Genomic DNA, 17,701 nt, shown 5'->3' on the forward strand with positions numbered 1-17,701 from the left:
ACCAGGACAATGAGACAGAGTATTTGGGTCCTCCTGTGCCCCCACCTGCTTACTGGGGCATAGGAGCCTGAAGGATGGGCGGGGCAACTTACTCGAGCTCATCTTCTGAGTCATAGCCCACTGGCCCCGACTCGATGGCAATCACTTCACTCTTCGCCTGACTCTGTTTCCAAGTGCTATTTCCTGTGGCAGACGGCGATTCCTTTCTCTTCTTTTTCCCGAAGAACTTCTTAAATGTCTTGAACTTGGACTTTTTCTTTCCTATGCAGAAAGAACGCATGTGAGCACTTGCCGAGCACGTGTGAGGTGTGCACCATGCATCCATTATTTGCTCCTGCAAGTCCCTTTTCCACACAGAAGTATGTGAAGTACACAGAAGACCGTTTTGGCACATCTGAAAAAATTGATCCCACAACCCCGTGATCATGACCTGAGTGGAAATCAAGACTCGGATGCTTCACCAACTGAGCCCCCCAGGCGCCCCTGCATGCTTCTTTTTTTAATTGCTGAGTAATAGTCCATTGTACGAACGAGAGCAAGTTTTAATATCTAAAATATACATAGCGGATAGCAAAAAGTCCTGGTGAGGTAAAGGCCATGTGTAACTCAAATTATTTTTCCGAATAATCCTCAACTGCTTCATTTCTCATGAATGTGTGCACCAAGGACAATCAGAGGAGACCCAAGCTCATGGTGCTCGCTGGCATGCTAGACGCCAGGAGGAGCTAACAACTTTTGGTGGAAAAGAAAACGTCAAATGGTGGTGGCAGCACTGATCCCCCACCCCCCGCCATGCTTCCTGGATTGTGAGAATTTATGACACTTTGAAACATTTTGTGATCTCTTCTCTGATGCTTCCTTTATTCTCACCCACAAATTCTATCATGCTCAGGATCCTGTGACGTCACATGAGCAGCTCAGAGAACTTCGTTCCTTTTCTTCTGAATATTTATGAGAACTAACAACAGAAGGATGTAACAGCAGAGATCATCAGGATACTGTCTAACATATCCTGAACATTTGTTAAAACAATTTATTAGTTTTATAAGTAAACAATTTTGTGGGCTTTTTTTTTTTTAAAAAAAAAAATGTTACCTGAGAGAGACAGCAGAACGAGAGAGAGAGAGCGAACGAGTGAGCACGAGCAGGGGAGAAGGATAGAGGGAAAGGGAGAAGCAGACTCTGCGCGGAGCAGGGAGCCCGATGCGGGGCTTGATCCCAGGACCCTGGGATCATGACCTGAGTTGAAGGCAGACGTTTAACCGACTGAGCCACCCAGGTGCCCCAAGCTGACTTCCTTTTTTAAAAAAACACAGTATCTTTATATTTATATGAATGTCCCCTTGGGAAGTTTACATGATCTTGCCTTAATGTGGAGAATTACTTTAGATTACTCTAGCTGGGGGTCCTTATATTACCTTAGGTGGGGCAGATCCCTGCATAAGGGGAAATCAGTCCTATAACTCAGTTATCTTAGCTTCTAGTGGAAGTTTCCTTACCTTAACAATCACAAAATGTTTATGTTGCTAACTGATGGTTCTCAATAAGAGTTTATTATTTGGAAAGACTCTTAAGAATTTTCTGCATTTGCCAGGATACCATCTGGCCTTTGCCTAGGTGACACACAAGTTTGCATCCCTGAAGGTCTGAACACACATGCAGCCTCACCGCCCTCTGTGGTCAGAGATGCTGTTTCTGTGTTAATGAACAAGAGTGGCTACGAAGACCCCGAGGGTAACCGCTGAACACTCCTCTCTGAACTGCAACTGGTCAGCCAGCCAGCCAACGAGCCAGCCACTGGGGCCTGTCCTTGTTAGATCTGTTCACCTGCTAGGCTGTTAAATTCAATTTATTTAATGGTCACAGGAACTATTTGGATCTTTTCCTTCTCGAATCTGTTTTATGAAGTTATGTTTTTCTAGGAATTTGCCTATTTTTCCAAATTTTCAAATTTACTGGCATACAGTTATTAAGAATATCCTCGTATTGTTTTAGCATCCGCACCCCCTGTAATAAAGCCCCCTTCCTCAGCTCTGATATTATTTGTGCCTCCTCATTTTCCCTTGATCAGTTGTACCAGAGATCAATTAATTTTATTTGCCTTTAAAAAAAGTTGGGCGCCTGGGTGGCTCAGTTGGTTAAGCAACTGCCTTCAGCTCAGGTCATGATCCTGGAGTCCCAGGATCGAGTCCCGCATCGGGCTCCCTGCTTGGCAGGGAGTCTGCTTCTCCCTCTGACCCTCCTCTCTCTCATGCTCTCTGTCTCTCATTCTCTCTCTCTCAAATAAATAAAATCTTTAAAAAAAAAAATTAAAAAAAAAATAAAAATAAAAAATAAAAAAAGTTGGCTTTTTTAATTCTCTTTGTTGAATGTGATTTATCTTTTTTTCATTGTATTAATTTCTGTTCTAATCGTTATCCTTTCCTTCCTCCTACTTCAGATTTACTGTGCTATCTTTTTAAACTTCTCGAGATGAATACTTGGCTAATTAATTTTTAGGCTTTTTGTTTGATTTTATAGTACACACATTTAAGGCAATACATTTCCCCCTAAATCTCTTTTAACTGCATCCACATGTTTTGATATACTTTTATTGTTGTTTGGTTGAAATATTTTCTAATTTCCATTATAATACCTTCTTAGACCTAAAGGTTATTTAGATAAGTAGATCTTAATTTCCAAGCACTTGGAGATTTTCTTAGTATCTTTCTGTTACTGATTTCCAGCTTAAGTGCACTGTGGTCAGAGAGTATCTGGGTGATTTGAAACCATTCAAATGTGTTGAGATTTGCTTTACAGCTTACCATAAATTTGTAAATGTCCCCAGTGTGCTTGACAATAAAAATAATCCACTCTGACTGCAGATTTTATTTATTTTTATTTAATTGTCAATTTTTCCTCTACAAATTTTAACATTACAATGGTGCAGAGAAAGGTACAATTATTATCTTGCTGGGGAATTGAACCTTTTGTGAAAGGGCACTCTTTATCTTTAGTGATGCTTTTTGCCTTAAATTTTATTTTGACTGCTTTTGATATACCTACTGAAATTCCTTTTTCCTAGTGTTTACAAGATGTGTGTTTTTCTATCCTTTCACTTCTAACTTTTCTGAATCCTTCTATCTAGGACTTAAGAGTTTTAGAAATCTAATCTGATGATCTTTAACTTCTAACTGGAAAAATTAATGTAATTAGTCTACTTAAACTTACTGTAATTACTGCAACGTTAATAAAAAAGTCTGCATCTTATATACTTTTCTTTAACCTCTTTTTCTTGTTGTCTTTTGGATTAGCTGACTTTTAAAAGTTATTCCATTCTTCCCACCTCGAGTTTGTAAACTATGCCTTTAATCTGTTTTTTCAGTAATTACCCTAGAAATTATACTATGCATTCTATTATAGGACAAAACAAGGAACTTAGAATACTATAATCCTATTTAAATGCCCTATTGTTGTCATTCTTTGAAAGACCCAAAAGATATTCTTCCGTGTTCATTTAGATGTATCTGCTTGTTTCTCACTTTCCCTGCTTGTCATTCCTTCTTGTGTCCCAGACCTTCCATCTAGGGCAATTTTCCTTTAGAATCTGCTTTGGGAGGGTCTGCCGATGACAAATTCAGTTTCTGTTTGTCTGAAAATGCCTTTATACACCTCCTTCATTCCTACAATATATTTTTCCTAGGTATAACTTTCTAGGTTGGCAGTTATTTTTTCTAAGTTATTCTTTCAATAATACTGAAAAAGCTATTTCCTGTTTTGTGGTTTCTGCTGTGTAGTCCAGAAGTCAGTCGTCAGCTTATGCTCCTTTGAAGATCATCTTTTTTTCTCAGACTGATTTTTCATTTTGTCTTTGATTTTCTATATTTTCAGTGTATATGGATTTCCTTTTATTTATCCTTCTTGGGGTTCACTTGATTTCTTATATCTGTGGATCGGGTCATCTTTCGTTAAATCTGTTCCAGAAAAGTAACTGCTACTCTCTCCTCTCTTGAGACTGTGCTTATGCGTATGTTCTACCCTTCCACTTATCTCTATGCCTCTTCTCTTCTGTACCTCTCATCATTTTACCATTTGATGCTACATTCTGTATACTTTCTCATAATTGATCTATCTTGAGCCGATAGAATCTGCTGTTAAACTCATCCACTGAATTTCTAATTGTAACAGTTATACTTATTTCTAAAAAACCCATTTGATGGTTTTCAAATATGGTATATCATTTTTTAAAGTTATTTTAGAAATTACATAGTAAACTGGAGTGCCTGGGTGGCTCAGTTGGTTAAGCGTCCCACTCTTGATTTTGGCTTGGGTCATGATGTCAGGGTCGTGAGTTTGAGCCCCATGTTGGGCAATGTGCTGGGTGAGGAGCCTGCTGGGGATTCTTTCTCTCCCTCTCCCTCTTTCCTCTTCCCTCTCTAGAAAAAAAAATTACATAGTAAAACTTGCTTTTTTTGGTACAGATAGACCTACATAATCACCTCAAGATACAGAACTATACCACTACCCTTCATGCTGTCCTTTTGTAGCCAAATCCATCTTGTCTTTAATCCCTAGAAATCACTGATAGCTTCTCTGTTCCTATAGTTGTACCTTTTCCAGAATGTCATATAGATGGATTCATACAGTATGTTCTTTTGATTCTGGGTTCTTTCACTCAGCACAATGCATTAGAGACTCATCCATAGTGTTACGTCCATCAGTAATTTGTTCCTTATTACTGTTGAGTACAATTCCATTGTAGGGATAGACCACTTTATTTAAACATGGAGCAAATCGAAGGACATTTGGATTCGTTTCAGTTTTTGGCAACTATGAATAAAATTGTTACAGGTTTCCTTTTTTTTTTTTGAGAGAGAGAGAGTCAGTGAGTAGGGGGATGGGGAGAGGTCCGGAAAAGGGAGAGGGAGAGGGAAAGAGATAATCTCAAGTAGACTCCACAATGAGTGCCGAGCCAGACACTGGGGCTTGTTCTCACCACCCTGAGATCATGACCTGAGCCGAAATCAAGACTAGGAGGCTTAACCAACTGAGCCACCCAGGTGCCCCTTGTTAAAGGTTTCTGTGTAGAGGAGTGCCTGGGTGGCTCAGTTGTTAAGCATCTGCCTTCAGCTCAGGTCATGATTCCGGGGTCCCGGGATCGAGCCCCACATCGGGCTCCCTGCTTCGGCGGGAAGCCTGCCTTCTTGCTCTCCCACTCCCCTTGCTTGTGTTCCCTCTCACTATATCTCTCTGTCAAATAAATAAATAAAATCTTTAAAAAAAATAAAAAAGGTTTCTGTGTAAACATAAGTTTTCATTTCTCTTAGGTAAATACCTAGGAGCAGGACTGCTGGGTCATGGACTAAGGGTATATTTAATTTTACAAGAAACTGCTGAAATATTTTCGAAAGTGGCTGTACCATTATGCATTCCCAACAGCAATATGAGGACTCAATTGCCCTGCATCCTCCCAGCACCTGCTATTGTCGGGTGCAGTGTTGTTTCTGTTCTGCCATTCTAACAGGTGTACAGTAATATATCATTGTAGTTTTAACTTGCATTAACTAATGTTGAGCACTTTTTCATGAGCTGATTTGCCATCTGTATATCTTCTGAGGTAAAGCATCTTTTAAAATCTTTGCCTATTTTTTATTCGGGTTGTTTGTTTTCCTACTGTTGAATTTTGAGAGTTCTAAATACAAGTCCCTTATCATGGGTGATTTACAAATATTGCCTCCCAGGCTGTGACTTCTTTTTTCATTTTCTTAACAGGGTCTTTCACAGAGAAAAATTTTTAAATTTTAATGAAGTCCAAATTAGGGACTGAGGTGTCCCATCTCAGAACTCTATGTAATTCTAGGTCATAAACATTTTCTGTTTTCTTTGTAAGGTTTCATAGTGTTACATTTACGCCTAGGATATATTTTAAGTTAATTTTTGTATCATCTGTGATGTATAGGTCAAAGTTCTTTTTTTTTTTTTCCATAGGAATGTTCGATTTGTTCTAGCACCATTTGTTGAAAAGACAACCCTCTCTCCATTGAATCACTGCTCCATCTTTGTCAAAGACCAATTGACCATATTTGTCTGTATGGGTCTATTTTTAGCCTCTGTTCTACCTGTACACATCCATCCCTTCATCAGTACTGCACTTGGCTTCATTATTGTAGCTTTACAGTAAGTCTTGAAATCAGGTAATATGAGTCCTCCAATTTTGTTCTTTGTCAAAATTGTTTTCACTATTCTAGTTCTCTTGCTTTTTCATGTAAATTTTGGGATCAGCTTGTCAATGCTAGAAAAATATCTTGGTGGGATTTTGATTGTTTCATCTTTATTCCCCTCCTCCTTCCCATCTCTGCCAGATTATTTCAAAGCAAATCCTCCCAGATACTATTATCACTTCATCCGTACGGATCTGGCTTCTTCCTAAATAAAAAAAATCTTTGACTCGTCATGGAAATCAAATAAATGATCACTGGTCACTATTCTTGCTACAGAACACTGAACCGTATCCAGCCTTCCCCAGCAGACGTATATGCAGTATACTCTACCCCACGTATATTAACACACCATTCTGCAGCTCAGTTTGGGGGAGAACTGACATTGTAGCAACACTGAGTCTGCCAATCTATAAATGTGGTTTTAGTCTGTTCAGGCTGCTCTAATAAAGTACCACAGACTGGGTGGCTTATGAATAACAGAAATTCATTTCTCACTGCTCTGGAGGCGAAAAGCTTGAGATCAGGGAACCAGCATGGTGGGGTTTTGCAGGGAGCCCTCTTAAAGGTTGTTGACTGAAACTTCTTGCTGTTCCCTCACATGGCAGAAAGCAAGCAAGCAGCTCTCTGGTCTCTTCTGATAAGGGCACTAATTCCATTCATGAGGGCTCCATGCTCATGACCTAATCATCTGCCAAAGGTCCCACCTCCTAATATCATCACATGGTGGGGTTAGGACGTTAACATATGAGCTTTGGGGGGAAATCAGATATTCAGTCCATAACGCATAATATATCACTCCATGTATTTAGGTCTTTGTTGATCTAAGCAACTTTTTTATTTTTCAGTATATAGATCCTGCATATATTTTGCTAGATACATACCAACGTATTTTATTTGTGCTATTGTAAATGGTACTTTTAAAAATTTAATTTTTCAATTGTTCACTGCTAGTTATGCAGAAATACAATCAATATTTGTGTTTTGACCTTGCATCTAGCAGTCTTGCTAAACTTAAGAGATAGATCTAAGTACTTTTTTGATATTTTGTTTAATCATGACATCTGCAAATATAGTTTTATTTCTTCCTTTCATCTGTATCCCTTTTATTTCTCTCTCTTGCCTTTGAGCACTGGCTGGGTGCTAGGACACCTTTTATAAAAGTTTCTGGTTCCTTCCAGATACTTTCAAACTTTCTTTAATTATCTTCAAACATACAGTGCACAATTGTGTTATAGCATATACCTGATTGTTTTGATATTTGATACCTTGTCTGTCTGTTTCTCTTGTTTCTGCTCTATATTAGTTTGCTAGGGCTACTGTAACCAAGTACCAAAAACTGAGCAGCTTCAACAACAGAGTTGTATTGACTCTCATTTCTGGAGGCTAGAAGTCTGAGATCAAGGTGTTGTTGGCATGGTTACTTCCTTCAAAGGGCTGTGACAGGGAAATCTCTTTCATATCCTCTAACTTCTGGTAGTTTGCTGGCTATTGTTGGCATTCCCTGGCTTGTAGATGATATCACCCTGATCTGACTTCATCTTCATAAGGTGTTCTCCCTGTGTGTGTGTCTATGTCCATATTTCTCCTTTTTATAAGGGCATCAGTCATAGTAGATTAGGGGCTCGCCAAATTCCGGTATGACCGTCTCTTAACTAATTATATCTGCAATGACCCAATTTCCAAATAAGGTCATATTCTGAGGCACTGGGGGTTAGGACTTCAAAATATGACTTTTGGGGAGACAAAATTAAACCCCTAACATGTTGGTTCTCGTTCATGGTGCCCTACTGCTTTATATGCTTGGTCAACACTGACTATATATTTGTCATGGAGCTAAAAATATTTTCTTTAATAATTTGAAGTCTAGATAGAAGGCAGCTTTCTTTAGAGAAGATTGTTTGATTCTATTAGGTACCTACGGTCCTATCCAGTCTAGGAATACTATTATTCCTAGTATCTCAGCCAAGTTCAAGGGCTGAGATTCTCTAAATTACCCAAGTGATACAAATTCAAGCTACAAATCTATAAAGGGTTGACTTACCCCTGGTTCACACTTACTCAGATTTTATTGCTCCTTGGGCTCCCAACTTATTGTCAGGAGGATCTTCTATTAGACATCCCACCTTGAACAGACCTGTACTTTGATATCTTACCCATTGCCTCATCTACCACTCCATGAAGACATGAAAATGAATTTTCTAAAGTTCTAAGATTGGTAAACAATCTGAGGGCAAAAGTGGCTTCTATGCTAATTTATCTCTCTGGATTACCATTTCTCTCTTTTTAAAAAGATTTTATTTATTTGACAGCGAGAGACACAGCGAGAGAGGGAACACAAGCAGGGGGAGTGGGAGAGGGAGAAGCAGGCTTCCCGCGGAGCAGGGAGCCCGATGCAGGGCTTGATCCCAGGACCCTGGGACCATGACCTGAGCTGAAGGCAGACGCTTAATGACTGAGCCACCCAGGCACCCCACCATATCTCTTTCAATTCTGGTCTTCTTACTTCTTACTTTTAAAAAGATTTTTCCTTTCTAGAATTTTTTTTATCCGTTTTTTTCATCATGGTAAGTGTACTCTTTCATCCCCATCCCCTATCTCCCCCATTCCCCCCAGCCACCTCCCCTCTGGTACCCATCAATTTGTTCTCTATAGTTAAGAATCTTTCTTGGTTTGTCTCTCTCTCTTTTTTTCCCCCTTTGCTCATTTGTTTTGTTTCTTAAATTCCACAAATGAGTGAGATCATATGGTATTTGTCTTTGATTTATTTTGCTTACCATTATACTTTCTAACTCTATCCATGTTGTTGCAAATGGCAAGATTTCATTCTTTTTTATGGCTGAGTGTGTGTGTGTGCGTGTGTGCATGTGTGTGTGTATCACATCTTCTTTATCCATTCATCAATTGATGGACACTTGGGCTGCTCCCATAGTTTGGCTATTGCAAAAAATGCTGCAATAAACATAGGGGTGCATGTATCCCTTTGAATTAAGGGATAATGTTAATGTTTTTATATTTTGAGGATAAATACCAGTAGTGTGATTCCTGGATCATAGGATAGTTCTATTTTTAATTTTTTGAGGAACCTCCATACTGTTTTCCACAGTGGCTGCAGTAGTTTGCATTCCCACTAATAGCTCACAAGGGCTCCTTTTTCTCCACATCTTCACCAACACTTGTTGTTTCTTATGGTTTTGATTTTAGCCATTCTGACAGGTACAAGGTGATATCTCATTATAGTTTTGATTTGCATATCGCTGATGATAAGTGATGTTTAGCATCTTTTCATGTGTCTGTTGGCCATCTAGATGTCTTCTTTAAACAGAAGTCCAAAATCAGATATCAGAAATATCTGTTCATGTCTTCTGCCCATTTTTAACTGGATTATTTGTTTTTGGGGTAATGAGTTCTTTATATATTTTGGATACTAACTCCTTACTGGATATGTCATTCACAAATATCTTCTCCTACTCAGTAGGTTGTCTTTTAGTTTTGTTGATTGTTTCCTTCGCTGTGCAGAAGCTTTTTATTTTGATGTAGTCCCAATAGTTTATTTTTGCTTTTATTTCCCTTGCCTAGGGAGACATAGCTACAAAAATGTTGCTATGGCCAATGTCAGAGAGATTACTGTCTGTGCCCTCTGATAAGACTTTTATGGTTTCAGGTCTCATATTTTATTCATTTTCAGTTTATTTTTGTATATAGTAAAAGAAAGTGGTCCAGTTTCATTCTTTTGCATGTGGCTGTCCAGTTTTCCCAACACCATTTGGAAGCTTATCTAGAATTTTAAATTTTAGGAAAGTAGTTGATGTGAATAACTTAGTTCGCTATTCGGAAAAAAAGAATACTTAGTTTCTCTCTTTCATTTTAAAAACTGATTCTTCATGGTAACCTCTGTAAGTATCCAAAAATAGTGTTTTTGGAAGCTGTTTCAGACTAATGAAATACTTCCTTAAAGAGTATTTTGTTGTTTAAAATCAGTAATAATTCAATATCCTGTAATATGAGAAATTTTGAAATTCCATTTTCTCTCAGGTTTAATTTTTAAAATCTCACCTTGTATTTGGGCTTATTTGGTATCTATCAAAATGTGACAGAGGAAAAGTAATTCTAATATGGGATAATAAGGAAAATCTGTAATATATGAAATAGAATCTTTAATGAAATTAGTATTTGAAGCTAAGGGTTGGCATCTAGGATTTAATACCATTGGAAGTTGTTCCTCCTGAACTATATCAAAGAAAATAATTACTGGCATTTTAACTTTAAAAAGACAGTGATGGAGACCTTTGTTACTGAAATAAAGGGGGTATATATGGCTACTCTAGGAAAAAGGTACGTAGTCCAGAGATTGGTGTTTTTTAATGCCAATTTTACAACTCTATCAAGACACAAATAGCAATCGATGGATAACAGTGAACTCAATCACATAATTGGGTAACTCTTAGAACATGTAATGAGATGATGAGTCATGGGCCTGGAGTTTAGCTCAGTAAGCAGTATAATAAAGGTCTCTGAAGGAGAACAAAAGCCATAAAAGAGATCAAAGGCTCTATCTTGATAATATTATTTCTTCTGCATGATCAGGCTATCTCATACTTTTTCCAACCTCCTACTGATCCTCTGGATGTTCTTAGGTGATAAATGACTCCATTGCTTTCAAGTCAAGCAAACATAGGGACAGATTTACCTCTAGGAATGAGTAAAATGACTTTAAAATCCCCTGTTTTTGACAGCGAAGCAAAGGGGTACTGCCCTGAGTGGCCTTACGTCATCTGGATGTGCTCTCTCATCACAGGATGAAGGGCATGGGCGTATTTGAACATACTGTGAACTGAAACCCACCCTCCACACACACAACCCCAAAGCCTTGGCTCCATCAGCCCCTCTCCCTGTCCCGCAAGCAGACACAGGCTCTTCCCAGAGCAGGCGAAGTGAAGGCCTTACCTGTGCTGTCCTCCCCAAGGCCTTCTGCAGCTTCCCGAAGCTTAATATCCATCACCCTTGTGGAAATCATGTCCAGCTCACTAAAATCAGATGGAAATTCATGTTAAAAGGGACATGCTTAACAGAAGGTAACATTGAGTGAAATGGCTTTGCTGGCTGCTTTTTGCCCACGACTTCACCTGCACACACCCCACCAAAGAGAGATGCCAGGGCAGAGTACAGGGCAGCACAGGCCTAACACACGTCCACTGCTCAAGATTAGTAGCCACACAGGCGTTTATCTAATCACTGACCACAGCAATTTCATGGAAATCAATGAACTGGAAAAAAAATGCTACACTAATTTATACAACGCAGATTTGTTTCCTTTCTTTCAAAAAAGTGTTTTCAGAAATTATGTTTTTCTCATGGGTGAAATAAAGGGGATTAAAAGTACACTTATGGGTGGGAGGAGCAAGATGGCGGAGGAATAGGGACCTAAATGTTGTCTGGTCCCAGGAATTCAGCTGGATAGGGATCAAACCATTCTGAACACCTACGAACTCAACAGGAGATAGAAGAAAAGAATAGCAACAACTCTATGAACAGAAAAGCGACCACTTTCTGGAAGGTAGGACGTGCGGAAAAGTGAATCCGAGGCGATATTCGGGAGGATAGGCAGCGGGGGAGGGGGCCTCTGTCAGCCGCTACTGGCAAGTGATAGAGCCGCGGAGCACAAAATCGGAACTTTTAGAAATCGGCTCCGCTGAGGGATGTCAATCCAGTGGCTAAGCGGGGGGTGGAACCTTCCCTGAGACAGTGTGGTCTCAGGACCCTCGGGGTCACAGAGAGACCAAGGGTGCCTGAGTGCGGCAGAGCTCCCAGGTATCAGAGCAGGGAAGCCGGCTGCAGAGACGGAGCCCAGGCGCGGGCTCTCAGCTCGGGGTTGCCATAAACCGTGATCTGCGGCACAGTTGGGCCACTGCTCCTCCAGCAGGGACCCAACAAGTGGCAGATCTGGGGAGACTCCCCTTCCTCCCCTGCGAGGAGCGGCACGGGAGCGCACCGCACGGATCTGCTGGGTTTGGAGACTCCACCCGGGGTTGTGTGCCAGAGATAGAAACGCTCAGGACTGGGTGAGCACAGAGTGAGGCCAGAGACCAGGGAGACGGAAGTGATTGACTGCTTTTCTCTGGGGCTCACTGAGGAGCAGGGCCCTGAGTTCTCAGCTTCTCCGGGAGGGAGCCTGGGAAGCCACCGTTTTCACTCTCATCCTCCAATGCTGTACGGAAAGCTTGCAGGGAACAAAAGCTCCTGAGAGCAAACCCTAGCAGATTACTTAGCCCGGACCGGGCAAGGGTGGGGCAATTCCACCTCCGGCAAAGATGTTTGGGAACCACGGCAATAGGCCCCTCCCCCAGAAGATCAGCAAGAACCGCCAGCCAAGACCAAGTTTACGCATCAATGAAAACGGCAGAACTCCAGCGCTAGGGGAATAATGCACATAGAATCCATGGCTTTTTCCCCATGATTCTTTAGTCTTTCAAAGTTAATTTTTTTTTAACTTTTTTCTTTTTTTTTGAATTTTTCTTTTTCCCTTCTTCAATCAACATCTTATCAATCCCTTTTTTAAAAAATCTTTTTTATTTTTCATTTTTAGAGTCATATTCTATCCCTTCATAGTAGTTAACCTTATTTTTGGTATATATATAAGTTGTTCTCTCTTTAAAATTTTGGGATACAGTTTCTTCTATCAGACCAAAATATACCCTAAACCTCTAGTATGGCTTTGTTCTAGTCTTCTGCCTGATCACATTCTCTCCCCCCCCCTTTTTTTTTAAATCCTCTTCTTTCTTTTTTCAACCAACTTCTTATCAATTCCTTTTATAAAATCTTTTATAATTTCCATCTTTACAGTCATATTCCATCCCTTGATTGTATTTACCCTTATTTTTGTACATATATAAGTTTTTCTTTCTTTAAAATTTTGGGAGGCAATTTCTCCTAACAGACCAAAATATGCCCAAAATCTACTGTGTGGCACTGATTTATACACCAGCCTAATCATATTTGATCATATTCTGTTTTTTTGTTTGTTTGTTTTTATCTTTTCTTTCCCTTTCTTTTCCCCTGGTTTCAGGTCTCTTCTGATTTGTTTAGTGTATATTTTTCTGGGGTCGTTGTTACCTAGATAGCATTTTGTTCTCTCATTCATCTATTCTCCTCTGGAAAAATGACAAGATGGAAAAAATCACCTCAAAAAAAAGAACAAGAGGCAGTACTGGCTGCCAGGGACCTAATCAATACGGACATTAGTAAGATGTCGGAACTAGAGTTCAGAATGATGATTTTAAAGATACTAGCTGGGCTTGAAAAAAGCGTGTAAGATATTAGAGAAACCCTTTCTGGAGAAATAAAAGGACTAAAACCTAACCAAGTCAAAATCAAAAAGGCTATTAATGAGGTGCAATCAAAAATAGAGGCTCTAACTGCTAGGATAAATGAGGCAAAACAGAGAATTAGTGATATAGAAGACCAAATGGTGGAAAATAAAGAAGCTGAGAAAAAGAGAGATAAACAACTACAGGACCATGAGGGCAGAATTCGAGAGATAAGTGATACCATAAGATGAAACGCTATTAGAATAATTGGGATCCCAGAAGAAGAAAGAGAGAGGGGGGCAGAAGGTATATTGGAGCAAATTATAGCCTAATTTGGGGAAGGAAACAGGCATCAAAATCCAGGAGGCAGAGAGAACCCCCCTCAAAATCAATAAAAATAGGTCAACACCCTGACATCTAATAGTAAAACTTACGAGTCTCAGAGACAAAGAGAAAATCCTGAAAGCAGCTCGGGACAAGAGGTCTGTAACCTACAATGGTAGAAACATTAGATCGGCAACAGACCTATCCACAGAGACCTGGCAGGCCAGAAAGGACTGGCAGGATATATTCAGAGCACTAAATGAGAAAAATATGCAGCAAATATGCAGCTGGATACTATATCCAGCTAGGCTGTCATTGAAAATAGAAGGGGAGATAAAAAGCTTCCAGGACAAACAAAAACTAAAGGAATTTGCGATCATGAAGAGAAATTAAGGAGTCGATCCCATTTACAATTGCACCCAAAACCATAAGGTATCTAGGAATAAATCTAACCAAAGAGGCCAAGAATCTGTACTCAGAAAACTATAAAATACTCATGAAAGAAATGGAGGAAGACACAAAGAAATGGAAAAATGTTCCATGCTCATGGATTGGAAGAACAAATATTGTGCAGATGTCAATGCTACCTAGAGCAATCTACACATTCAATGCAATCCCTATCAAAATACCATCCACTTTTTTCAAAGAAATGGAATAAATAATCCTAAAATTTTTATGGAACCAGAAAAGACCCCGAATGGCCAGAGGAATGTTGAAAAAGAAAAGCAAAGCTGGCGGCATCACAATTCCGGACTTCCAGCTCTATTACAAAGCTGTAATCCTCAAGACAGTATGGTACTGACACAAAAACAGACACATAGATCAATGGAACAGAATAGAGAGCCCAGAAATGCACCTTCAACTCTATGGTCAACTAATCTTTGACAAAGCAGGAAAGAATGTCCAGTGGAAAAAAGACAGTCTCTTCAAAAAATGGTGTTGGGAAAATTGGACAGCCACGTGCAGAAGAATGAAACTGGACCATTTCCTTACACCACACACAAAAATAGACTCCAAATGGTTGAAAGACCTAAATGTGAGACAGGAGTCCCATCAAAATCCTTGAAGAGAACACAGGCAGCAACCTCTTTGACCTCAGCCATGGCAACTTCTTCCTAGACACATTGCCAAAGGCAAGGGAAGCAAGGGCAAAAATGAATTATTGGGACTTCATCAAGATAAAAAGCTTTTGCACAGCAAAAGAAACAGTCAACAAAACCAAAAGACAACCGACAGAATGGGAGAAGATATTTGCAAATGACATATCAGATTAAGGGCTAGTATCCAAAATGTATAAAGAACTTATCAAACTCAACACCCAAAGAACAAATGATCCAATCAAGAAATGGGCAGAAGACATGAACAGATATTTCTGAAAAGAAGACATCCAAGTGGCCAACAGACACATGAAGAAGTGCTCAGCATCGCTCGGCATCAGGGAAAACCAAATCAAAACCTCAATGAGATACCACCTCACACCAGTCAGAATGGCTAAAATTAACAAGTCAGGAAACGACAGATGTTGGCGGGGATGCAAAGAAAGGGGAACCCTCCTACACTGTTGGTGGGAATGCAAGCTAGTGCAGCCAGTCTGGAAAACAGTATGGAGGTTCTTCAAAAAGTTGAAAATAGAGCTACCATACAACCCAGGAATTGCACCACTGGGTATTTACCCCAAAGATACAAATGTAGGGATCCGAAGGGGTACGTGCACCCCGATGTTAATAGCAGCAATGTCCACAATAGCCAAACTGTGGAAAGAGCCAAGATGTCCATCGACAGATGAATGGATAAAGAAGATGTGGTATATATATATACACAATGGAATATTATGCAGCCATCAAAAGGAATGATATCTTGCCATTTGCAACGACATGGATGGAACTGGAGGGTATTATGCTAAGCGAAATAAGTCAATCAGAGAAAGACATGTATCACATGACCTCCTTGATATGAGGAATTCTTAATCTCAGGAAATAAACTGAGGGTTGCTGGAGTGCAGGGGGTTGGGAGGCATGGTGTGGCTGGGTGATAGACATTGGGGAGGGTATGTGCTATGGTAAGTGCTGTGAATTGTGTAAGACTGTTGAATCACAGACCTGTACCTCTGAAACAAATAATACATTATATGTTAAAAAAAAAAAAAAAAAAAAGAAGGTAGCAGGAAGGGAAAAACGAAGCGGGGGGGAATTGAAGGGGTAGACGAACCATGAGAGACTATGAACTCTGAGAAACAAACTGAGGGTTCTACAGGGGAGGGGGGTAGGGGGATGGGTTAGCCTGGTGATGGTATTAAAGAGGGTACGTACTGCATGGAGCACTGGGTGTTATACGCAAACAATGAATCATGGAACACTACATCAAAAACTAATAATGTAATGTATGGTGATTAACATAACATAATAAAAAAATAATTTAAAAAAACCCACAGTGTCTTCTACTCCATACATACTAACTCACCATTTATATGGAAAGCTATTTATTACTGGCAGTTGCTATGTATCCTCAGACTTTACAAGGGGCTCAAACATCCAATTAGCCAACTAACATTTACCAGTTGTACACTGCACATAATGGGAAATAATGGGAGAAATACAAAGAAAATATTTCACAGAGGAAATATTTTTGTTGGACTTTGCCAGAGTTGGGTCTAACATTTAGGTCTTTAATATTAATGTCAAAATGTCCACCTTCCAATTAGCCAATTCCTGAAAAGGTGAACAAAGCTTTACTGGCTTTGCTTCTCAATTTGCATATAATTTGGTTTCATAAAGATGTCTGGTCAACAGAACGAAGGGGAAAAACCCCACATGATCATCTCAACTGATGCAGAAAAATATATCTGACAAAATTCAATACCCTTACATGATAAAAACACTAAAAAAAAATTGGATTAGGAATAGAAGGAAACTCAACATAATAAAGGCCACCCACATATGACAAACGCAGAGCAAACATCATCCTCAACGGTGAAAAACTGAAAGCTTTTCCTCTAAGATCAGGAACAAGACAAGGGTGCCTAATTTCACCACTTCTATTCAACAGAGTATTAGAAGTCCTAGTCAGAGAAATTAAGCAAGAAAAAGAAATAGAAGGCACCCAAATTGAAAAGGAAGAAGTCAAGTTATGTCTGTTTGCAGATGACATGATCTTATATGTAGAAAACCATAAAGATCCCCCCCAACACAAAAAACTATTAGAACAAATAAATGAATTCAGCAAAGTTGCAGGACACAAAATGAACACATGAAAATCAGTTGTTTTATACATGGACAATGAACAATCTGAAAAGAAAATTAAGAAAAATGCTTCCATTTATAATAGCATCAAAGAGAATAAAATACTCAGTAACATTTTACCAAGGAGATGAAAGAATTGTACACTGAAAACTATAAAATGTTGCTGAAAAAAATTAAAGAAGATACAAAAAATGGAAAGAGATCTCCTGTTCATGGACTGGAAGGCTTATTGTTATGATATCCCCAAAGCAGTGTACAGATTCAATGCAATCCCTATCAAACACTCTGATCCCATAGTGTCCTGACGTTCTCTGAAACTGTGGTGGGGGCAGGGGGAAGGAGTACCAGGGCATTTATATGGAAATAAAGAGGGAGCAAAGAAGGAAAAGCAGGAAAACAAGAAGCAAGCAGAGTCAAAATAGTAAGGATTGGTTAAGAATGACCAACTATTTCCCTGGGTACCATCCTTAAGGCTGCCACTGAACTAGAAAGTCCAAGTGCAAGAGCTTTCTACTGCTTGAACCACAACAATTGCAATGAACTATCAAGGATGTAATGTATCATCTGAATTACCTCATTTAACCCCAGGAATCTTTAGTATTCACATTTTGGGACTGAGAACATACATTAAATA

General features: G+C 39.4%; 1 protein-coding gene across 2 annotated transcripts in view; it reads right to left on the minus strand.

Moving 5' to 3' along the window:
* CRACDL (CRACD like) overlaps nucleotides 1-17,701 on the minus strand; it is a 134,162-nt gene that overhangs the window by 45,069 nt on the left and 71,392 nt on the right. For both annotated transcript variants that reach the window (XM_021701197.1, XM_021701196.1), the window contains exons 2-3: nucleotides 11,145-11,224; nucleotides 93-261 (exon numbers count right to left, since the gene is read on the minus strand). In XM_021701197.1, the coding sequence (XP_021556872.1) occupies nucleotides 93-261; nucleotides 11,145-11,214 (239 nt within the window). In that variant the 5' untranslated portion in view covers nucleotides 11,215-11,224. The remainder of the gene's footprint in view (nucleotides 1-92; nucleotides 262-11,144; nucleotides 11,225-17,701) is intronic.

The sequence above is a fragment of the Neomonachus schauinslandi genome, chromosome 10 (genome assembly GCF_002201575.2).
Source record: "Neomonachus schauinslandi chromosome 10, ASM220157v2, whole genome shotgun sequence".
NCBI classification, from domain to species: domain Eukaryota; kingdom Metazoa; phylum Chordata; class Mammalia; order Carnivora; family Phocidae; genus Neomonachus; species Neomonachus schauinslandi.